Source organism: Amphiura filiformis, chromosome 13, assembly GCF_039555335.1.
Source record: "Amphiura filiformis chromosome 13, Afil_fr2py, whole genome shotgun sequence".
In the NCBI taxonomy this organism is placed as follows: Eukaryota; Metazoa; Echinodermata; class Ophiuroidea; order Amphilepidida; family Amphiuridae; genus Amphiura; species Amphiura filiformis.
This window is the reverse complement of record NC_092640.1, coordinates 23,485,997-23,510,942: the sequence shown is the minus strand read 5'-3', so window position 1 is coordinate 23,510,942 and position 24,946 is coordinate 23,485,997. Positions and strand designations below refer to the sequence as shown.

The 24,946-nt window shown below is 38.0% G+C and overlaps 1 protein-coding gene across 4 annotated transcripts in view; it reads right to left on the bottom strand.

Moving 5' to 3' along the window:
* The window catches only part of LOC140168133 (titin-like), a 57,122-nt gene that overhangs the window by 29,223 nt on the left and 2,953 nt on the right, over positions 1 to 24,946 (bottom strand). For 3 of the 4 annotated variants that reach the window (XM_072191444.1, XM_072191446.1, XM_072191445.1), the window contains 30 exons: positions 24,341 to 24,425; positions 23,844 to 24,025; positions 23,236 to 23,379; positions 22,606 to 22,761; positions 21,861 to 22,004; positions 21,106 to 21,190; positions 20,680 to 20,861; positions 20,052 to 20,195; positions 19,403 to 19,558; positions 18,589 to 18,732; positions 17,833 to 17,917; positions 17,209 to 17,390; positions 16,588 to 16,731; positions 15,936 to 16,091; positions 15,139 to 15,282; positions 14,383 to 14,467; positions 9,757 to 9,938; positions 9,141 to 9,284; positions 8,495 to 8,650; positions 7,683 to 7,826; positions 6,928 to 7,012; positions 6,141 to 6,322; positions 5,514 to 5,657; positions 4,868 to 5,023; positions 4,066 to 4,209; positions 3,306 to 3,390; positions 2,293 to 2,474; positions 1,667 to 1,810; positions 1,191 to 1,346; positions 499 to 642 (listed from right to left, as the gene is read on the bottom strand). In XM_072191444.1, coding sequence (XP_072047545.1) covers positions 499 to 642; positions 1,191 to 1,346; positions 1,667 to 1,810; positions 2,293 to 2,474; positions 3,306 to 3,390; positions 4,066 to 4,209; positions 4,868 to 5,023; positions 5,514 to 5,657; positions 6,141 to 6,322; positions 6,928 to 7,012; positions 7,683 to 7,826; positions 8,495 to 8,650; positions 9,141 to 9,284; positions 9,757 to 9,938; positions 14,383 to 14,467; positions 15,139 to 15,282; positions 15,936 to 16,091; positions 16,588 to 16,731; positions 17,209 to 17,390; positions 17,833 to 17,917; positions 18,589 to 18,732; positions 19,403 to 19,558; positions 20,052 to 20,195; positions 20,680 to 20,861; positions 21,106 to 21,190; positions 21,861 to 22,004; positions 22,606 to 22,761; positions 23,236 to 23,379; positions 23,844 to 24,025; positions 24,341 to 24,425 — 4,266 coding nt within the window. The remainder of the gene's footprint in view (positions 1 to 498; positions 643 to 1,190; positions 1,347 to 1,666; positions 1,811 to 2,292; positions 2,475 to 3,305; positions 3,391 to 4,065; positions 4,210 to 4,867; positions 5,024 to 5,513; positions 5,658 to 6,140; positions 6,323 to 6,927; positions 7,013 to 7,682; positions 7,827 to 8,494; positions 8,651 to 9,140; positions 9,285 to 9,756; positions 9,939 to 14,382; positions 14,468 to 15,138; positions 15,283 to 15,935; positions 16,092 to 16,587; positions 16,732 to 17,208; positions 17,391 to 17,832; positions 17,918 to 18,588; positions 18,733 to 19,402; positions 19,559 to 20,051; positions 20,196 to 20,679; positions 20,862 to 21,105; positions 21,191 to 21,860; positions 22,005 to 22,605; positions 22,762 to 23,235; positions 23,380 to 23,843; positions 24,026 to 24,340; positions 24,426 to 24,946) is intronic. The other variant, XM_072191447.1, reaches the window with a different exon arrangement.

The following is a 24,946-nucleotide window of genomic DNA, read 5'->3' as shown; positions in this document are numbered from 1 at the left end:
GGTTGAGTGACTTTTCCAGTTAATCTATTACCTTCACTCCAAAAACAACTGTGCACTCTACTAAAATTTATAATGGCTCAATTCCACAGCAAGGACACCAGCATGATTTTAGGTAACAAAAAAATTCAATTCTAGATTCAGAAGTCACTGGTTACCTAGCTTGATTTACTGACCCAACACCAGAGAAAGGGTTTGTGGGATGAGGGCTTATGTCCATATTATCTAATTTTGTTTTGTTTGATTTTGTTTCAACCTTCACATAACACAACCTAATGTCAAAGCAAGCATCTTTTACCCTGGGCGTAACTATGGGTGACAGGAGGCACACTGACCCCTCAGAAAGATAAAAATAGAAAGAATGTAAATTTCTTGTAAAATCAGCCCTTTTTGCTGTTTCCAGTCTAACTGGAACAGATTCTTTGCTGACCTTTGCTAAGAAAGTCCAATCTCTGCATGTTCATCCATATAATGTCATATACAATATCAACTGTTACTCACCTTGGCACACAAAGTTACCCTGTGTTTCATCAACTCCACTGCGATTCGTGGCTCTACACATAATGACACCAGAGTCTTCCGGGTATGACCATTTGATAAGCATGCTAGCAAGGCCAAATTCAAACTTGATGATATATTTGGAGCCTGCATTGGAGAAAAGGTTCATATTACGTCATGCTTTCATTAAAACGTTTTTGGTTAAATTCACAATACTTCAGCTACTGGATTAAGGATAGGGGATAACTAGGGTTAGGACTAGGACTATGGGATATCATGAGGATCAGGACTTATCCAGTGGGGGCCAGGAGATGTGCCCCCCCCCCTTATCATTTACAAACAGTACAACTTAGGTCATCAGTACATGACAGTCCCTTTCACCTATGAACATTATTAAAAAAGACTAATATTGCTATACAAATGTTAAGGAAAAATTTCTGGAAATATTTTTGGTATACACTTCCCCCACTTATAATATTGGTACACAATGTAAGGAATAAGAAATATGGAAATATTTTTGGAAACAGCCCTCCCCCCTTAGATTCTTGAGTGCCCTGAAATTGGGCTCACAATTTCAATCGGCATAAATGATTTCTGTCAGTATATTCACAAGTATGTGTCCCACTCTCGTTCCGAAAACATTGCTACACCTAAAAGTCAGGAATCAGATGGAATTGCTCCAAACATTCACTCACCTGCTGTAATGGGTTCTCCATTTCTAAGCCATTGTACTTCCAACTTGGGATCATCAGTTGGTTCTACTTTGCAGGCAAATGAAGCATCCTGGCCTTCATTGACATTTACATCATCAAAGCCAATTGTAAAATGGGGTGCTGGATATGTTAGTTTACCTGTGAAGAAATCACAAACACACTCATATATGAAGATGAGTTTCATCACACTCCATACACACAAAATTATAGGAATATTGATAAAAGGCGACACAAGCAGTGTAGAAATAATGTAAACTTGATTGAATTCTGTTGAGTGACATTTGTTCTTATGACCTGTTACCTCAATTTCATGATCTTGTGTTCTTAGAAAGCTTAATTCTTGGTTCCCTTGCTTGACATGCATTATCCCAACATCATAATATGAGGGCTTGTGGAACAAATAGGCATAATATGTAGAGTTATCTCAATGCATGTTCACATTATCAAATCTAACTTACTTTGGCACACAAAATTGCCCTGCGTTTCATCAACTCCACTGAGGTTCTTGGCTCTACACGTAATGACACCAGAGTCTTCCACGTATGGCCCTTTGATGTACATGGTAGTAATGCCAAATTCAAACTTCATGATGTATTTGGAACCTACATAAGAGACAGGTGAACATTTTATATGCTTTCCCTCAAAATGTGTTTCATCAAATTCAAAATAAAAACTTGCTACTATATGCTTTTAGTTTTAGACTAAAGTTGCTGCCACTTTGCGACAAAATTTACAAACCTTTCTTCAACAATTGGAGTAAAAAACAATCAAACAAACAACACAACACAAATTTGTAAAGCCCAATACATGAGATCATTGCAATTTACAGAAATACCCGACAAATAATTCAGGGACTCGGCTTAAAACATGCACAGCACCCACATCAGCTTATATCTACAGAAACCTTTACAGCCAGGATTAGCTCCTTGAGTTTTCATAAAGACAAAAAAAAGGGGAAAAAAAGAAAGAAACTGCACAACACATTCGAATTTTTGTCCAGCCAAATTTCAGACTGGCTTCATCGTTCGCTCACATACAAATTCTGTGTACACCAGGTATAAACAGACAAGATGAACTATCTTACCTGCTTCAATTGGTTGTCCATTTCTGAGCCATTCAATCTCCAGCTTGGGATCACTGGCTGGTTCCACTCTACAGGTAAAATGTGCATCACTACCTTCTGCGATCTCTACATTGTTAAGAGAATGTGTGAATTTAGGTGCTGGGAAGGTTTCAGGCACATCTGCAAAGTCTGCCAAAGGAAGTCTGTGCGGGGAAATTAACATAAACATGTAGCAATTATTTTGAATAATGAAAAACAAAAGTAAATAATATATTAAAACAAGAGATTTGCAGTTCTGGGTTGCACATTTCTTGGTGGCTGCAATCATTATATTATAATATTCACAGAATGTAGTAGGCTGATTTTGTTTGAAGATGTTCCTATGCTCTACCAATTATTAAACCGAGGTTACATTTGAAGTGTCTGTAGCTTACTCACACAACTGGATTTGGAGAATAAAAGTAATGTTTTGAGACTCAGATGTGTCTTTATCGCCTGATATAACATGGGGAAATGGCATAAGTCAGTGGCGTAACTACCGGGGGGGCAGAGGGGGGCAACGTGCCCCGGGCACCACCCTTAGGGGGCGCCAATTCAGCATCGATTCTGCGCCCCTCCAAGCAATAAAAGTCTAAATTTTTCCGCGCTTCATGCGCATTTCAGCACGAAATCAATTCAGAGAATATTTTAAGACCAATATTCAACATCCAGTAACCAAAATTAATTAGACGTAGGCCTTATTTGTCCCAAATTACGCGTGCTCCTCCCGCAATTGTTTAAAGAAAGGGGGGCATAGCCCTGGGCGCCACAACCCCTAGCTATGCCACTGCCTGTGTCTAAGATATTCTCGGGTGGGGGGAGGGGTAGGGGCGCCAATTTTGTTTCTTGCCTCGGGCGCTACCAACCCTAGTTACGCCACTGGCATAAGTTTGTTCCGCAACAATACTACACTGTGCAAGACCACTGTGCGCATGTTATGTGTACCGCAAACGATCTGCGCAAATTGAAAGACTGGTCATGCAAGGTATACTCACCCATGCTCATCTAGATCTAGCGTACTTTGTATTCCAGCTTGCATTTCCTTACTGAGCTGACTTTTACGCACAATGGCTTCTTTACCTGTTAAGAAATTGTATACAAACACATATAAAAATGGTTTCATAATTCTCCATACACACAAAATGATAGTTTAAAAAGAGGATATACTGATAGAAAAATGTGTGCATTTAAAGACAAAGAAACAATGTAGACTTGATTGAACACGGTTGAGTGACTCTGTCCCGATAACCTGTTACCTTCACTCCAGAAACAAATGCGCACTCTACTACAAATTATAGTGGCTCAATTTCACAGTAGGGACACAAGTATGACTTTAGGTAACAGTAACGCTTAATTCTAGTTTTTTCAGAAGTCACTTGTTACCTAGCTTGATGTACTGACTCAACACCAGAGAAAGACCTTGTGGGATAATGGTTTATGTCCATATTATCTAATTTTGTCTTGATCTTGGTTCAACCTTTACATGAAATAAACTAATAATGACAAAGCAATCCACTTTTACCCTGGGTGTAAGTAGTGTGTGACAGGTGGCACACTGACCCCTCAGAAAGATGTCTTCAGTAACAAGCAAGAATAAAAATAATGTAAATTTCTTGTAAAATCAGCCTTTTTTGCTGTTTCCCATTTAACTTTGACAGATTCTTTAATTTGCTAACCAGGATTTAGCTCCCTAAGAAACCCAATCTCTGCATGTTCATCCATATTAGACCACATACAATATCAACTGTAACTCACCTTCGCACACAAAGTTGCCTTTTGTTTCATCGACTCCACTGCGGTTCGTGGCTCTACACATAATGACACCAGAGTCTTCCGGGTATGACCATTTGATAAGCATGGTAGCAACGCCAAATTCAAACTTTATGATATATTTGGAGCCTGCATTGGAGAAAAGATTCATTTCATGGCATGCTTCATTAAAACGTTTTTGGTTGAATTTACAATACTTTCAGCTACTAGATTAAGGATAGGGGATAACTAGTGTTAGGACTAGGAATAGGGGATATCATGAGGATCAGGACTTATCCAGCGGGGGCCAGGAGATATGCCCCCTTATCATTTACAAACGGTACAACTTAGGTCATCAGTACATGACAGTCCCTGGTGTAAACAATGTGGGGTCAACAATTCATAATTTTGTGTGTACCAGTCAGTCCTGGTACCAGTTTTAAGGTGGGGGTAACCCATGAACATGTAGCCAAAATCTGCGATGTGCTTCTTCCCTTTCACCTATTTCCTTTAAAATTAACATTATTAAAAAAGACTAATATTACTATACAAATGTTAATGAAATATTTTTGGTATACACCCCTCCTCCCACTTATAATATTGGTACACAAATGTAAGGCATAATTAATATGAAAATATTTTTGAAACACCCCCCACCCCTCTTAGATTCTTGAATGCCCTGAAATTGGGCTCACATTTTCAATCGGCATAAATTATTTCTGTCAGTATAGGTCCCACTCTTGTTCCGAAAACATTGCTATACCGAAAAGTCAGGAATAAGATGAAATTGCTCTAAACATTCACTCACCTGCTGTAATGGGTTCTCCATTTCTAAGCCATTGTACTTCCAAATTTGGATCATCAGTTGGTTCTACTTTGCAGGCAAATGAAGCATCCTGGCCTTCATTGACATTTACATCATCAAAGCCAATTGTAAAATGGGGTGCTGGATATGTTAGTTTACCTGTGAAGAAATCACAAACACACTCATATATGAAGATGAGTTTCATCACACTCCATACACACGAAATCATAGGAATATTGATAAAAGGTGACAGACACATGGTGTAGAGTTCATGTCAATGTGATTTATTCAGTAGCCCAATATTGCCGACTGCCTGGTAACGAGTAATGACGACCTTTCACCGGGTAACTAAGTGTCGTGGGTGGGGCACTATTACTACAGAAATGATAAAGTGGTTATACTGATAACAAAATGTGTGCATTTAAAATATAAAGAAATAATGTAAACTTGATTGAATTCTGTTGAGTGACATTTGTTCTTGTGACCTGTTACCTCAATTTCATGATCTTGTGTTCTTAGAAAGCTTAATTCTGGGTTCCCTTGCTTGACATGCATTATCCCAACATCATAATATGAGGGCTTGTGGAACAAATAGGCATAATATGTAGAGTTATCTCAATGCATGTTCACATTATCAAATCTAACTTACTTTGGCACACAAAATTGCCCTGCGTTTCATCAACTCCACTGAGGTTCTTGGCTCTACACGTAATGACACCAGAGTCTTCCACGTATGGCCCTTTGATGTACATGGTAGTAATGCCAAATTCAAACTTCATGATGTATTTGGAACCTACATAAGAGAAAGGTGAATGTTTCATATGCTTTCCCTCAAAATGTGTTTCATCAAATTCAAAATAAAAATTTGCTACTATATGCTTTAAGTTTTAGACTAAAGTTGCTGGCACTTTGCGACAAAATTTACAAACCTTTCTTCAACAATTGGAGTAAAAAACAATCAAACAAACAACACAATACAAATTTGTAAAGCCCAATACATGAGATCATTGCAATTTACAGAAATACCCAACAAATAATTCAGGGACTCGGATTAAAACATGCACAGCACGCAAATCAGCTTATATCTACAGAAACCTTTGCAGCCAGGATTAGCTCCTTGAGTTTTCATAAAGACAAAAAACAACAACAACAAAAGAAATAAACAAGACAACACATTCGAATTTTTGTCCAGCCAAATTTCAGACTGGCTTCATCGTTCGCTCACATACAAATTCTGTGTACACCAGGTATAAACAGACAAGATGGACTATCTTACCTGCTTCAATTGGTTGTCCATTTCTGAGCCATTCAATCTCCAGCTTGGGATCACTGGCTGGTTCCACTCTACAGGTAAAGTGTGCATCACTACCTTCTGCGATCTCTACATTGTTAAGAGCATGTGTGAATTTAGGTGCTGGGAAGGTCTCAGGCACATCTGCAAAGTCTGCCAAGGGAAGTCTGTGCGGGGAAATTAACATAAACATGTAGCAATTATTTTGAATAATGAAAAACGAATGTAAAGAATATATCAAAACAAGAGCTTTGAAATTCTGGGGTGCACATTTCTTGGTGGCTGCAATCATTATATTATAATATTCACAGAATGTAGTAGGCAGATTTTGTTTGAAGATGTTCCTATGCTCTACCAATTATTAAACCGAGGTTACCTTTGAAGTGTCTGTAGCTTACTCACACAACTGGATTTGGAGAATAAAAGTAATGTTTTGAGACTCAGATGTGTCTCCATCGCCTGATATAACATGGGGAAATGCCTGAACTATAACATGGGGAAATGGCGCCATAGGCCAAATTGTTTAATCGATGGCATTAGACATTGTAAGACCAACATCAACATCCAGTAAAAAATTAATTAGACCACATTATTTAAAGAAGGGGGCATAGCCCTGGGTGCCAGACCACCACTGCCTGCGTCTAAGATATTCTCGGGTGGGGAGGGGTAGGGCGCCAATTTTGTTTTGTCGTAACCCAAACGATATGGTTTGTTCAAAACAATTGTGCAAGACTGGTCATGCGATATGCAAAATTGAAAGAGTTATACTCACCCATGCTCATCTAGATCTAGCGTTCTTTGTATTCCAGCTTGCATTTCCTTACTGAGCTGACTTTTACGCACAATGGCTTCTTTACCTGTTAAGAAATTGTATACAAACACATATGAAAATGGTTTCATAATTCTCCATACACACAAAATGATAGTTTAAAAAGAGGATATACTGATAGAAAAATGTGTGCATTTAAAGACAAAGAAACAATGTAGACTTGATTGAACACGGTTGATTGACTCTGTCCCTTTAACCTGTTACCTTCACTCCAGAAACAAATGTGCACTCTACTACAAATTATAGCGGCTCAATTTCACAGTAGGGACACAAGCATGACTTTAGGTAACAGTAACGCTTAATTCTATTTTTTTCAGAAGTCACTTGTTACCTAGCTTGATGTACTGACTTAACACCAGAGAAAGACCTTGTGGGATAATGGTTTATGTCCATATTATCTGATTTTGTCTTGATCTTGGTTCAACCTTCACATGAAATAAACTAATAATGACAAAGCAATCCACTTTTACCCTGGGTGTAAGTAGTGGGTGATAGTTGGCACACTAACCCCTCAGAAAGATGTCTTCAGTAACAAGCAAGAATAAAAATAATGTAAATTTCTTGTAAAATCAGCCTTTTTTGCTGTTTCCCATTTAACTCTGACAGATTCTTTGCTAACCAGGATTTAGCTCCCTAAGAAACCCAATCTCTGCATGTTCATCCATATTAGACCACATACAATATCAACTGTAACTCACCTTCGCACACAAAGTTGCCTTGTGTTTCATCAGCTCCACTACGGTTCGTGGCTCTACACATAATGACACCAGAGTCTTCCGGGTATGACCATTTGATAAGCATGGTAGCAACGCCAAATTCAAACTTAATGATATATTTGGAGCCTGCATTGGAGAAAAGGTTCATGTCATGGCATGCTTCATTAAAACGTTTTTGGTTGAATTTACAATACTTTCAGCTACTGGATTAAGGATAGGGGATAACTAGGGTTAGGACTAGGAATAGGGGATATCATGAGGATCAGGACTTATCCAGTGGGGGCCAGGAGATATGCCCCCTTATCATTTAGAAACGGTTCAACTTAGGTCATCAGTACATCACAGTTCCTGGTGTAAACAATGTGGGGTCAACAATTCATAATTTTGTGTGTACCAGTCAGGCCTGGTACCAGTTTTAAGGTGGGGGAAACCCATGAACATGTTGTCAAAATCTGCGATGTGCTTCTTCCCTTTCACCTATTTCCTTTAAAATTAACATTATTAAAAAAGACTAATATTACTATACAAATGGTAAGGAAACATTTCTGGAAATATTTTTGCTATACACTCTGCCCCCCCCCCCCTTATAATTTTGGTACACAAATGTAAGGAATAAGAAATAAGGAAATATTTTTGGAAACACCCCCCTCTTAGATTCTTGAGTGCCCTGAAATTGGGCTCACAATTTCAATCGGCATAAATTATTTCTGTCTGTATAGGTCCCACTCGTTCCGAAAACATTGCTACACCAAAAAGTCAGGAATCAGATGAAATTGCTCTAACCATTCACTCACCTGCTGTAATGGGTTCTCCATTTCTAAGCCATTGTACTTCCAACTTTGGATCATCAGTTGGTTCTACTTTGCAGGCAAATGAAGCATCCTGGCCTTCATTGACATTTACATCATCAAAGCCAATTGTAAAATGGGGTGCTGGATATGTTAGTTTACCTGTGAAGAAATCACAAACACACTCATATATGAAGATGAGTTTCATCACACTCCATACACTCAAAATTATAGGAATATTGATAAAAGGTGACAGACACATGGTGAAGAGTTCATGTCAATATGATTTATTCAGTAGCCCAATATTGCTGACTGCCTGGTAACGAGTAATGACGACCTTTGACCGGGTAAATAAGTGTCGTAGTTGGGGCGCTATTACTACAGAAATGATAAAGTGGTCATACTGATAACAAAATGTGTGCATTTAAAATATAAAGAAATAATGTAAACTTGATTGAATTCTGTTGAGTGACATTTGTTCTTATGACCTGTTACCTCAATTTCATGATCTTGTGTTCTTAGAAAGCTTAATTCTTGGTTCCCTTGCTTGACATGCATTATCCCAACATCATAATATGAGGGCTTGTGGAACAAATAGGCATAATATGTAGAGTTATCTCAATGCATGTTCACATTATCAAATCTAACTTACTTTGGCACATAAAATTGCCCTGCGTTTCATCAACTCCACTGAGGTTCTTGGCTCTACACGTAATGACACCAGAGTCTTCCACGTATGGCCCTTTGATGTACATGGTAGTAATGCCAAATTCAAACTTCATGATATATTTGGAACCTACATAAGAGAAAAGTGAACATTTCATATGCTTTCCTCAAAATGTGTTTCATCAAATTCAAAATAAAAATTTGCTACTATATGCTTTAAGTTTTAGACTAAAGATGCTGGCACTTTGACAAAATTTACAAACCTTTCTTCAACAATTGCAGTAAAAAACAATCAAACAAACAACACAATACAAATTTGTAAAGCCCAATACGTGAGATCATTGCACACTTTACAGAAATACCCGACAAATAACTCAGGGACTAGGCTTAAAACATGCACAGCACCCAAATCTACAGAAACCTTTACAGCCAGGATTAGCTCCTTGAGTTTTCATAAAGACAAAAAACAACAACAACAAAAGAAATAAACAAGACAACACATTCAAATTTTTGTCCAGCAAATTTTCAGGCTGGCTTCATCGTTCGCTCACATACAAATTCTGTGTACACCAGGTATAAACAGACAAGATGGACTATCTTACCTGCTTCAATTGGTTGTCCATTTCTGAGCCATTCAATCTCCAGCTTGGGATCACTGGCTGGTTCCACTCTACAGGTAAAGTGTGCATCACTACCTTCTGCGATCTCTACATTGTTAAGAGCATGTGTGAATTTAGGTGCTGGGAAGGTCTCAGGCACATCTGCAAAGTCTGCCAAGGGAAGTCTGTGCGGGGAAATTAACATAAACATGTAGCAATTATTTTGAATAATGAAAAACGAATGTAAAGAATATATCAAAACAAGAGCTTTGAAATTCTGGGGTGCACATTTCTTGGTGGCTGCAATCATTATATTATTATATTCACAGAATGTAGTAGGCTGATTTTGTTTGAAGATGTTCCTATGCTCTACCAATTATTAAACCAAGGTTACCTTTGAAGTGTCTGTAGCTTACTAACACAACTGGATTTGGAGAATAAAAGTAATGTTTTGAGACTCAGATGTGTCTCCATCGCCTGATATAACATGGGGAAATGGCATAAGTTTAAGATGGCATTAGAATTGTTCTGCGCCTCCAAAAAAAGACCATCAATTGTGCAAAGACCAACTCCAGTAACCAAAATTAATTAGACGTAGGCCTTATTTGTCCAAAATTGTTTAAAGGAAGGGGGGCATAGCCCTAGGCGCCACAACCCCTAGCTACGCCACTGCCCGTGTCTAAGATATTCTCGGGTGGGGAGGGGTAGGGGCGCCAATTTTGTTTCTTGCCTTGGGCGCTACCATTGAATAAGACTTAGGTCATACCACACTGCAAGTTATACTCACCCATGCTCATCTAGATCTACCCATGCTCATCTAGATCTAGCTTTCTGTATTCCAGCTTGCATTTCCTTACTGAGCTGACTTTTACGCACAATGGCTTCTTTACCTGTTAAGAAATCACATACAAACACATTTGAAAATGGTTTCATAATTCGCCATATACACGAAATGATAGTTTCAAAAGAGGTTATACTGATAGAAAAATGTGTGCATTTAAAAGACAAAGAAACAATGTAGACTTGATTGAATGCAGTTGAGTGACTTTGTCCCGTTAACCTGTTACCTTCACTCCAGAAACAAATGTGCACTCTACTACAAATTATAGTGGCTCAATTTCACAGTAGGGACACAAGCATGACTTTAGGTAACAGTAATGCTTAATTCTATTTTTTCAGAAGTCACTTGTTACCTAGCTTGATGTACTGACTTAACACCAGAGAAAGACCTTGTGGGATAATGGTTTATGTCCATATTATCTGATTTTGTCTTGATCTTGGTTCAACCTTCACATGAAATAAACTAATAATGACAAAGCAATCCACTTTTACCCTGGGTGTAAGTAGTGCGTGACAGGTGGCACACTGACCCCTCAGAAAGATGTCTTCAGTAACAAGCAAGAATAAAAATAATGTAAATTTCTTGTAAAATCAGCCTTTTTTGCTGTTTCCCATTTAACTTTGACAGATTCTTTAATTTGCTAACCAGGATTTAGCTCCCTAAGAAACCCAATCTCTGCATGTTCATCCATATTAGACCACATACAATATCAACTGTAACTCACCTTCGCACACAAAGTTGCCTTGTGTTTCATCAACTCCACTGCGGTTCGTGGCTCTACACATAATGACACCAGAGTCTTCCGGGTATGACCATTTGATAAGCATGGTAGCAACACCAAATTCAAACTTGATGATATATTTGGAGCCTGCATTGGAGAAAAGGTTCATTTCATGGCATGCTTTCATTAAAACGTTTTTGGTTGAATTTACAATACTTTCAGCTACTGGATTAAGGATAGGGGATAACTAGGGTTAGGACTAGGAATAGGGGATATCATGAGGATCAGGACTTATCCAGTGGGGGCCAGGAGATATGCCCCCTTATCATTTACAAACGGTACAACTTAGGTCATCAGTACATGACAGTCCCTGGTGTAAACAATGTGGGGTCAACAATTCATAATTTTGTGTGTACCAGTCAGTCCTGGTACCAGTTTTAAAGGGGGGGTAACCCATGAACATGTTGCCAAAATCTGCGATGTGCTTTTTCCCTTTCACATATTTCCTTTAAAATTAACATTATTAAAAAAGACTAATATTACTATACAAATGTTAAGGAAACATTTCTGGAAATATTTTTGGTGTACACTCTGCCCCCCCTTATAATTTTGGTAAACAAATGTAAGGAATAAGAAATATGGAAATATTTTTGGAAACACCCCCCTCTTAGATTCTTGAGTGCCCTGAAATTGGGCTCACAATTTCAATCGGCATAAATTATTTCTGTCAGTATAGGTCCCACTCTCGTTCCGAAAACATTGCTACAGCAAAAAGTCAGGAATGAGATGAATTGCTCTAAACATTCACTCACCTGCTGTAATGGGTTCTCCATTTCTAAGCCATTGTACTTCCAACTTTGGATCATCAGTTGGTTCTACTTTGCAGGCAAATGAAGCATCCTGGCCTTCATTGACATTTACATCATCAAAGCCAATTGTAAAATGGGGTGCTGGATATGTGAGTTTACCTGTGAAGAAATCACAAACACACACATATATGAAGATGAGTTTCATCACACTCCATACACACAAAATTATAGGAATATTGATAAAAGGGGACAACCACAAGCGGTGTAGATTTCATGTCAATATGATTTATTCAGTAGCCCAATATTGCTGACTGCCTGGTAACGAGTAATGACGACCTTTGACCGGGTAAGTAAGTCGTAGTGGGGGCGCTATTACTACAGAAATGATAAAGTGGTCATACTGATAACAAAATGTGTGCATTTAAAATATAAAGAAATAATGTAAACTTGATTGAATTCTGTTGAGTGACATTTGTTCTTGTGACCTGTTATCTCAATTTCATGTTCTTGTGTTTGTAGAAAGCTTAATTCTTGGTTAAAAATCCACATGTTCTCTAACTCGACATGCATTATCGTAACATCATAATATGAGGGCTTGTGGAACAAATAGGCATAATATGTAGAGTTATCTCAATGCATGTTCACATTATCAAATCTAACTTACTTTGGCACATAAAATTGCCCTGCGTTTCATCAAGTCCACTGAGGTTCTTGGCTCTACACGTAATGACACCAGAGTCTTCCACGTATGGCCCTTTGATGTACATGGTAGTAATGCCAAATTCAAACTTCATGATGTATTTGGAACCTACATAAGAGAAAGGTGAATGTTGCATATGTTTTCCCTCAAAATGTGTTTCATCAAATTCAAAATAAACATTTGCTACTATATGCTTTAAGTTTTAGACTAAAGTTGCTGGCACTTTGCGACAAAATTTACAAACCTTTCTTCAACAATTGGAGTAAAAAACAATCAAACAAACAACACAATACAAATTTGTAAAGCCCAATACGTGAGATCATTGCACACTTTACAGAAATACCCGACAAATAATTCAGGGACTCGGCTTAAAACATGCACAGCACCCAAATCAGCTTATATCTACAGAAACCTTTACAGCCAGGATTAGCTCCTTGAGTTTTCATAAAGACAAAAAACAACAACAACAAAAGAAATAAACAAGACAACACATTCAAATTTTTGTCCAGCAAATTTTCAGGCTGGCTTCATCGTTCGCTCACAAACAAATTCTGTGTACACCAGGTATAAACAGACAAGATGGACTATCTCACCTGCTTCAATTGATTGTCCATTCCTGAGCCATTCAATCTCCAGCTTGGGATCACTAGCTGGTTCCACTCTACAGGTAAAGTGTGCATCACTACCTTCTGCGATCTCTACATTGTTAAGAGCATGTGTGAATTTAGGTGCTGGGAAGGTCTCGGGCACATCTGCAAAGTCTGCCAAAGGAAGTCTGTGCGGGGAAATTAACATAAACATGTAGCAATTATTTTGAATAATGAGAAACGAATGTAAAGAATATATCAAAACAAGAGCTTTGAAATTCTGGGGTGCACATTTCTTGGTGGCTGCAATCATTATATTATAATATTCACAGAATGTAGTAGGCTGATTTTGTTTGAAGATGTTCCTATGCACTACTAATTATTAAACCGAGGTTACATTTGAAGTGTCTGTAGCTTACTCACACAACTGGATTTAGAGAATAAAAGTAATGTTTTGAGACTCAGATGTGTCTTTATCGCCTGATATAACATGGGGAAATGGCGTAACTCCAGCAGGGCAGAGGGGGGCAACATTCAGCATCGATTCTGCGCCCTCCAAGCGATGAAAGTCAAACTTTTTCCGCACTTAGCACGCATTTCAGCACGAAATCAATTCAGAGAACATTTTAAGACCAACATTCAACATCCAGTAACCAAAATTAATTAGACGTAGGCCTTATTTGCCTCACGCAATTATTTAAAGAAGGGGGGCATAGCCCTGGGCGCCACAACCCCTAGCTATGCCACTGCCAGTGTCTAAGATATTCTCGGGTGGAGGGAGGGGTAGTGGCGCAAATTTTGTTTCTTGCCTCAGGCGCTACCAACCCTAGTTACGCCACTGGCATAAGTTTAAGATGGCATTAGAGTTGTTCTGCAACAATACCGCACTGTGCAAGACCACTATGCACATGTTATGTGTACCGCAAACGATACACGCAAATTGAAAGACTGGTCATTCAAGTTATACTCACCCATGCTCATCTAGATCTAGCGTACTTTGTATTCCAGCTTGCATTTCCTTACTGAGCTGACTTTTACGCACAATGGCTTCTTTACCTGTTAAGAAATCGTATACAAACACATATGAAAATGGTTTCATAATTCTCCATATACACAAAATGATAGTTTAAAAAGAGGATATACTGATAGAAAAATGTGTGCATTTAAAGACAAAGAAACAATGTAGACTTGATTGAACACGGTTGAGTGACTTTGTCCCGTTAACCTGTTACCTTCACTCCAGAAACAAATGTGCACTCTACTACAAATTATAGTGGCTCAATTTCACAGTAGGGACACAAGTATGACTTTAGGTAACAGTAACGCTTAATTCTATTTTTTCAGAAGTCACTTGTTACCTAGCTTGATGTACTGATTTAACACCAGAGAAAGACCTTGTGGGAAAATGGTTTATGTCCATATTATCTAATTTTGTCTTGATCTTGGTTCAACCTTTACATGAAATAAACTAATAATGACAAAGCAATCCACTTTTACCCTGGGTGTAAGTATAGTGGGTGACAGGTGGCACACTGACCCCTCAGAAAGATGTCTTCAGTAACAAGCAAGAATAAAAATAATGTAAATTTCTTGTAAAATCAGCCTTTTTTGCTGTTTCCCATTTAAATCTGACAGATTCTTTGCTAACCACCATTTAGCTCCCTAAGAAACCCAATCTCTGCATGTTCATCCATATTAGACCACATACAATATCAACTGTAACTCACCTTCGCACACAAAGTTGCCTTTTGTTTCATCAACTCCACTGCGGTTCGTGGCTCTACACATAATGACACCAGAGTCTTCCGGGTATGACCATTTGATAAGCATGGTAGCAACGCCAAATTCAAACTTTATGATGTATTTGGAGCCTGCATTGGAGAAAAGATTCATTTCATGGCATGCTTCATTAAAACGTTTTTGGTTGAATTTACAATACTTTCAGCTACTAGATTAAGGATAGGGGATAACTAGTGTTAGGACTAGGAATAGGGGATATCATGAGGATCAGGACTTATCCAGAGGGGGCCAGGAGATATGCCCCTTATCATTTACAAACGGTACAACAGGTCATCAGTACATGACAGTCCCTTGTAAACAATGTGGGGTCAACAATTCATAATTTTGTGTGTACCAGTCAGTCCAGGTACCAGTTTTAAGGTGGGGTAACCCATGAACATGTAGCCAAAATATGTGATGTGCTTCTTCCATTTCAACTATTTCCTTTAAAATTAACATTATTAAAAAAGACTAATATTACTATACAAATGTTAATGAAATATTTTTGGTATACACCCCACCCCTCCCACTTATAATATTGGTACACAAATGTAAGGCATAATTAATATGAAAATATTTTTGAAACACCCCCCCCCCTCTTAGATTCTTGAGTGCCCTGAAATTGGGCTCACAATTTCAATCGGCATAAATTATTTCTGTCAGTATAGGTCCCACTCTCGTTCCGAAAACATTGCTATACCGAAAAGTCAGGAATAAGATGAAATTGCTCTAAACATTCACTCACCTGCTGTAATGGGTTCTCCATTTCTAAGCCATTGTACTTCCAAATTTGGATCATCAGTTGGTTCTACTTTGCAGGCAAATGAAGCATCCTGGCCTTCATTGACATTTACATCATCAAAGCCAATTGTAAAATGGGGTGCTGGATATGTTAGTTTACCTGTGAAGAAATGACAAACACACTCATATATTAAGATGAGTTTCATCACACTCCATACACACAAAATTATAGGAATATTGATAAAAGGCGACAGACACAAGCGGTGTAGAGTTCATGTCAATATCATTTATTCAGTAGCCCCAATATTGCTGACTGCCTGGTAACGAGTAATGACAACCTTTGACCGGGTAACTAAGTGTCGTAGTGGGGGGCGCTATTACTACAGAAATGATAAAGTGGTCATACTGATAACAAAATGTGTGCATTTAAAATATAAAGAAATAATGTAAACTTGATTGAATTCTGTTGAGTGACATTTGTTCTTATGACCTGTTACCTCAATTTCATGATCTTGTGTTCTGTAGAAAGCTTAATTCTTGGTTCCACTTGCTTGACATGCATTATCCCAACATCATAATATGAGGGCTTGTGGAACAAATACTCATAATATGTAGAGTTATCTCAATGCATGTTCACATTATCAAATCTAACTTACTTTGGCACATAAAATTGCCCTGCGTTTCATCAACTCCACTGAGGTTCTTGGCTCTACACGTAATGACACCAGAGTCTTCCACGTATGGCCCTTTGATGTACATGGTAGTAATGCCAAATTCAAACTTCATGATGTATTTGGAACCTACATAAGAGACAGGTGAACATTTTATATGCTTTCCCTCAAAATGTGTTTCATCAAATTCAAAATAAAAACTTGCTACTATATGCTTTTAGTTTTAGACTAAAGTTGCTGCCACTTTGCGACAAAATTTACAAACCTTTCTTCAACAATTGGAGTAAAAAACAATCAAACAAACAACACAACATAAATTTGTAAAGCCCAATGCATGAGATCATTGCAATTTACAGAAATACCCGACAAATAATTCAGGGACTCGGCTTAAAACATGCACAGCACCCACATCAGCTTATATCTACAGAAACCTTTACAGCCAGGATTAGCTCCTTGAGTTTTCATAAAGACAAAAAAAACAAAAAAAAAAATAAACTGCACAACACATTCAATTTTTGTCCAGCAAATTTCAGACTGGCTTCATCGTTCGCTCACATACAAATTCTGTGTACACCAGGTATAAACAGACAAGATGGACTATCTTACCTGCTTCAATTGGTTGTCCATTTCTGAGCCATTCAATCTCCAGCTTGGGATCACTAGCTGGTTCCACTCTACAGGTAAAGTGTGCATCACTACCTTCTGCGATCTCTACATTGTTAAGAGAATGTGTGAATTTAGGTGCTGGGAAGGTTTCAGGCACATCTGCAAAGTCTGCCAAAGGAAGTCTGTGCGGGGAAATTAACATAAACATGTAGCAATTATTTTGAATAATGAAAACAAAAGTAAATAATAAATTAAAACAAGAGATTTGCAGTTCTGGGTTGCACATTTCTTGGTGGCTGCGATCATTATATTATAATATTCACAGAATAAAGTAGGCAGATTTTGTTTGAAGATGTTCCTATGCTCTACCAATTATTAAACCAAGGTTACATTTGAAGTGTCTGTAGCTTACTCACACAACTGGATTTAGAGAATAAAAGTATTGTTTTGAGACTCAGATGTGTCTCTATCGCCTGATATAACATGGGGAAATGGCATAAGTTTAAGATGGCATTAGAGTTGTTCCGCAAAAATACCACACTGTGCAAGACCCCTGTGAACATGTTATGTGTGCCGCAAACGATACGCGCAAATTGAAAGAATGGTCATGCAAGTTATACTCACCCATGCTCATCTAGATCTAGCGTACTTTGTATTCCAGCTTGCATTTCCTTACTGAGCTGACTTTTACGCACAATGGCTTCTTTACCTGTTAAGAAATCACATACAAACACATTTGAAAATGGTTTCATAATTCGCCATATACACGAAATGATAGTTTCAAAAGAGGTTATACTGATAGAAAAATGTGTGCATTTAAAAGACAAAGAAACAATGTAGACTTGATTGAATGCAGTTGAGTGACTTTGTCCCGTTAACTTGTTACCTTCACTCCAGAAACAAATGTGCACTCTACTAAAAATTATAATGGCTCAATTTCACAGTAGGTATACCAGCATGAATTTATGTAACCAAAACGCTTAATTCTAGTTTTTTCAGAAGTCACTTGTTACCTAGCTTGATGTACTGACTTAACACCAGAGAAAGGGCTTGTGGGATAATGGTATATGTCCATATTATCTGATTTTGTCTTCATCATGGTTCAACCTTCACATGAAATAAACTAATAATGACAAAGCAATCCACTTTTACCCTGGGTGTAAGTAGTGGGTGACAGGAGGCACACTGACCCTTCAGAAAGATGTCTTCAGTAACAAGCAAGAATAAAAATAATGTAAATTTCTTGTAAAATCAGCCTTTTTTGCTGTTTCCCATTTAACTCTGACAGATTCTTTGCTAACCAGGATTTAGCTCCCTAAGAAACCCAATCTCTGCATGTTCATCCATATTAGACCACATACAATATCAACTGCAACTCACCTTCGCACACAAAGTTGCCCTGTGTTTCATCAACTCCACTGCGGTTCGTGGCTCTACACATAATGACACCAGAGTCTTCCGGGTATGACCATTTGATAAGCATGGTAGCAACGCCAAATTCAAACTTGATGATATATTTGGAGCCTGCATTGGAGAAAAGGTTCATTTCATGGCATGCTTCATTAAAACGTTTTTGGTTGAATTTACAATACTTTCAGCTACTGGATTAAGGATAGGGGATAACTAGGGTTAGGACTAGGAATAGGGGATATCATGAGGATCAGGACTTATCCAGTGGGGGCCAGGAGATATGCCCCCCTTATCATTTACAAACGGTTCAACTTAGGTCATCAGTACATGACAGTCCCTGGTGTAAACAATGTGGGGTCAACAATTCATAATTTTGTGTGTACCAGTCAGGCCTGGTACCAGTTTTAAGGTGGGGGTAACCCATGAACATGTTGCCAAAATCTGTGATGTGCTTCTTCCCTTTCACCTATTTCCTTTAAAATTAACATTATTAAACAAGACTAATATTACTATACAAATGTTAAGGAAACATTTCTGGAAATATTTTTGATGTACACTCTGCCCCCCCCCCCTTATAATTTTGGTACACAAATGTAAGGAATAAGAAATATGGAAATATTTTTGGAAACACCCCCCTCTTAGATTCTTGAGTGCCCTGAAATTGGGCTCACAATTTCAATCGGCATAAATTATTTCTGTCAGTATAGGTCCCACTCTCATTCCGAAAACATTGCTACAGCAAAAAGTCAGGAATGAGAGGGAATTGCTCCAAACATTCACTCACCTGCTGTAATGGGTTCTCCATTTCTAAGCCATTGTACTTCCAACTTGGGATCATCAGTTGGTTCTACTTTGCAGGCAAATGAAGCATCCTGGCCTTCATTCACATTTACATCATCAAAGCCAATTGTAAAATGGGGTGCTGGATATGTTAGTTTACCTGTGAAGAAATCACAAACACACACATATATGAAGATGAGTTTCATCACACTCCATACACACAAAATTATAGGAATATTGATGAAAGGCGACAGACACAAGCGGTGTAGAGTTCATGTCAATATGATTTATTCAGTGGCCCCAATATTGCTGACTGCCTGGTAACGAGTAATGACGACCTTTGACCGGGTAATAAAGTGTCGTAATGGGGGCGATATTACTACAGAAATGATAATGTGGTCATACTGATAACAAAATGTGTGTATTTAAAATATAAAGAAATAATGTAAACTTGATTGAATTCTGTTGAGTGACATTTGTTCTTGTGACCTGTTATCTCAATTTCATGATCTTGTGTTTGTAGAAAGCTTAATTCTTGGTTCCCTTGCTTGACATGCATTATCCCAACATCATAATATGAGGGCTTGTGGAACAAATAGGCATAATATGTAGAGTTATCTCAATGCATGTTCACATTATCAAATCTAACTTACTTTGGCACATAAAATTGCCCATGCTTTCATCAACTCCACTGAGGTTCTTGGCTCTACACGTAATGACACCAGAGTCTTCTACGTATGGCCCTTTGATGTACATGGTAGTAATGCCAAATTCAAACTTCATGATGTATTTGGATCCTGCATAAGAGAAAAGTGAACATTTTATATGCTTTCCCTCAAAATGTGTTTCATCAAATTCAAAATAAAAATTTGCTACTGTATGCTTTAAGTTTTAGACTAAAGTTGCTGGCACTTTGTGACAAAATTTACAAACCTTTCTTCAACAATTGGAGTAAAAACAATCAAACAAACAACACAATACAAATTTGTAAAGCTCAATATGTGAGATCATTGCACACTTTACAGAAATACCCGACAAATAATACAGGGACTCGGCTTAAAACATGCACAGCACCCAAATCAGCTTATATCTACAGAAACCTTTACAGTCTGGATTAGCTCCTTGAGTTGTCATAAAGACAAAAAACAACAACAACAAAAGAAATAACCAAGGCACCACATTCGAATTTTTGTCCAGCAAATTTTCAGGCTGGCTTCATCGTTCGCTCACATACACATTCTGTGTACACCAGGTATAAATAGACAAGATGGACTATCTTACCTGCTTCAATTGGTTGTCCATTTCTGAGCCATTCAATCTCCAGCTTGGGATCACTGGCTGGTTCCACTCTACAGGTAAAGTGTGCATCACTACCTTCTGCGATCTCTACATTGTTAAGAGCATGTGTGAATTTAGGTGCTGGGAAGGTCTCGGGCACATCTGCAAAGTCTGCCAAGGGAAGTCTGTGCGGGGAAATTAACATAAATTAACATGAAGTGTCTGTAGCTTACTCACACCTGGATTTAGAGAATAAAAGTATTGTTTTGAGACTCAGATGTGTCTCTATCGCCTGATATAACATTGGGAAATGGCATAAGTTTAAGATGGCATTAGAGTTGTTCCGCAAAAATACCACACTTTGCAAGACCCCTGTGAACATGTTATGTGTACCGCAAATGATACGCGCAAATTGAAAATTATACTCACCCATGCTCATCTAGATCTAGCGTACTTTGTATTCCAGCTTGCATTTCCTTACTGAGCTGACTTTTACGCACAATGGCTTCTTTACCTATTAAGAAATCGCATACAAACACATATGAAAATGGTTTCATAATTCTCCATATACACAAAATGATAGTTTCAAAAGAGGCTATACTGGTAGAAAAATGTGTGCATTTTAAGACAAAGAAACATTGTAGACTTGATTGAACACGGTTGAGTGACTTTGTCCAGTTAACCTGTTACCTTCACTACAGAAACAACTGTGCACTCTACTACAAATTATAATGGCTCAATTTCACAGTAGGGACACAAGCATGACTTTAGGTAACAGAAACGCTTAATTCTATTTTTTTCAGAAGTCACTGGTTACCTAGCTTGATGTACTGACTTAACACCAGAGAAAGACATTGTGGGATAATGGTATATGTAAATATTATCTGATTTTATCTTGATCTTGGTTCAACCTTCACATGAAATAAACTAATGATGACAAAGCAATCCACTTTTACCCTGGGTGTAAGTAGTGGGTGACAGGAGGCACACTGACCCTTCAGAAAGATGTCTTCAATAACAAGCAAGAATAAAAATAATGTAAATTTCTTGTAAAATCAGCCTTTTTTGCTGTTTCCCATTTAACTCTGACAGATTCTTTGCTAACCAGGATTTAGCTCCCTAAGAAACCCAACCTCTGCATGTTCATCCATATAAGACCACATACAATATCAAATGTAACTCACCTTCGCACACAAAGTTGCCTTGTGTTTCATCAACTCCACTGCGGTTCGTGGCTCTACACATAATGACACCAGAGTCTTCCGGGTATGACCATTTGATAAGCATGGTAGCAACGCCAAATTCAAACTTGATGATATATTTGGAGCCTGCATTGGAGAAAAGATTCATTTCATGGCATGCTTTCATTAAAATGTTTTTGGTTGAATTCACAATACTTTCAGCTACTGGATTAAGGATAGGGGATAACTAGGGTTAGGACTAGGAAAAGGGGATATCATGTGGATCAGGACTTATCCCCCCTTATCATTTACAAACGGTACAACAATTCATAATTTTGTGTGTACCAGTCAGTCCTGGTACCAGTTTTAAAGGGGGGGGGCAACCCATGAACATGTTGCCAAAATCTGTGATGTGCTTCTTCCATTTCACCTATTTCCTTTCAAATTAACATTATTAAACAAATGCTATACAAATGTTAAGGAAACATTTCTGGAAATATTTTGGTATACACTCTGCCCCCCCCCCCCTTATAATTTTGGTACACAAATGTAAGGAATAAGAAATAAGGAAATATTTTGGACCCCCCCCCCCCCTACATTCTTGAGTGCCCTGAAATTGGGCTCACAATTTCAATTGGCATAAATTATTTCTGTCAGTATACTCACACTCATACTCACTCTCATTCCGAAAACCTTGCTACACCAAAAAGTCAAGAATAAGATGAAATTGCTCTAAACATTCACTCACCTGCTGTAATGGGTTCTCCATTTCTAAGCCATTGTACTTCCAAATTTGGATCATCAGTTGGTTCTACTTTGCAGGCAAATGAAGCATCCTGGCCTTCATTGACATTTACATCATCAAAGCCAATTGTAAAATGGGGTGCTGGATATGTGAGTTTACCTGTGAAGAAATCACAAACACACACATATATGAAGATGAGTTTCATCACACTCCATTCACAAGAAATTGTAGGAATATTGAGAAAAGGCGACAAACACAAGCGGTGTAGAGTTCATGTCAATATGATTTATTCAGTGGCCCCAATTTTGCTGACTGTCTGGTAATGAGTAATGACGACCTTTGACCGGGTAACAAAGTGTCGTAATGGGGGCGCTATTACTACAGAAATGATGTGGTCATACTGATAACAAAATGTGTGTATTTAAAATATAAAGAAATAATGTAAACTTGATTAAACTTGATTCAATTTCATGATCTTGTGTTTTTAGAAAGCTTAATTCTTGGTTAAAAATTCACAGGTTCTCTTACTCGACATGCATTATTCCAACATCATAATATGAGGGATTGTGGAACAAATAGGCATAATAAGAAGAGTTATCTCAATGCATGTTCACATTATCAAATCTAACTTACTTTGGCACATAAAATTGCCCTGCGTTTCATCAACTCCACTGAGGTTCTTGGCTCTACACGTAATGACACCAGAGTCTTCCACGTATGGCCCTTTGATGTACATGGTAGTAATGCCAAATTCAAACTTCATGATGTATTTGGAACCTGCATAAGAGAAAAGTGAACATTTTATATGCTTTCCCTCAAAATGTGTTTCATCAAATTCAAAATAAAAATTTGCTACTATATGCTTTAAGTTTTAGACTAAAGTTGCTGGCACTTTGCGACAAAATTTACAAACCTTTCTTCAACAATTGCAGTAAAATACAATCAAACAAACAACACAACACAAATTGGTAAAGCCCAATACGTGAGATCATTGCACACTTTACAGAAATACCCGACAAATAATTCAGGGACTCGGCTTAAAACATGCACAGCACCCAAATCAGCTTATCACAGCCAGGATTAGCTCCTTGAGTTTTCATAAAGACAAAAAACAACAAAAGAAATAAACAAGACAACACATTCAAATTTTTGTCCAACAAATTTTCAGGCTGGCTTCATCGTTCGCTCACATACAAATTCTGTGTACACCAGGTATAAACAGACAAGATGGACTATCTTACCTGCTTCAATTGGTTGTCCATTTCTGAGCCATTCAATCTCCAGCTTGGGATCACTGGCTGGTTCCACTCTACAGGTAAAGTGTGCATCACTACCTTCTGCGATCTCTACATTGTTAAGAGCATGTGTGAATTTAGGTGCTGGGAAGGTCTCAGGCACATCTGCAAAGTCTGATACGGGAAGTCTGTGCGGGGAAATTAACATAAATATGTAGCAATTATTTTGAATAATGAACAGATGTTCATGTGTTCCGTTCTACCAATTATTAAACCGAGGTTACATTTGAAGTGTCTGTAGCTTACTCAGTCAACTGGATTTGGTGAATAAAAGTATTGTTTTGAGATTATGCTGTGTCTCTATCGCCTGATAATAACATTAGTTTAAGACGGCATTAGAGTGCCGCAAAAATACCATTCTATGCAAGACCACTACGCGCATGTTATGTGTACCGCAAACAATATGCGCTAATGGAAAGACTGGTCATGCCAGTTATACTCACCCATGCTCATCTAGATCTAGCGTTCTCTGTATTCCAGCTTGCATTTCTTTACTAAGCTGACTTCGACGCACAATGGCTTCTTTACCTGTTGAGAAATCGCATACAAACACATATGAAAATGGTTTCATAATTCGCCATATACACAAAATGATAGTTTTAAAAGATGTTATACTGATTGAACACAGTTTGTCCTGTTATACTTACACTGAAGAAACAACTTATTGTGCACTGTACTACAAATTATAATGGCTCAATTCTACAATTCTTGATTCAGAAGTCACTGGTTACCTAGCTTGATGTACTGACCCAACACCAGAGAAACGGTTTGTGGGGTGAGTATGTTCATATTGTCTAATTTTATTTTGTTTGATCTTGGTTCAACCGTCACATGACACAACTTAATGGCAAAGCAAGCCTCTTTTACCCTGGGCGTAACTGTGGGTGACAGGAGTCACACCGACCATTTTGAAAGATGTCTTCAGTAACAAGCAAAAATAGAAAGAATGTAAATTTCTTGCAAAATCAGCCATTTTTGCTGTATCCCGTCTAACTGGGACAGATTCTTTGATGATCAGGATTTAGCCCCCTAAGAAAGCCGAATATCTG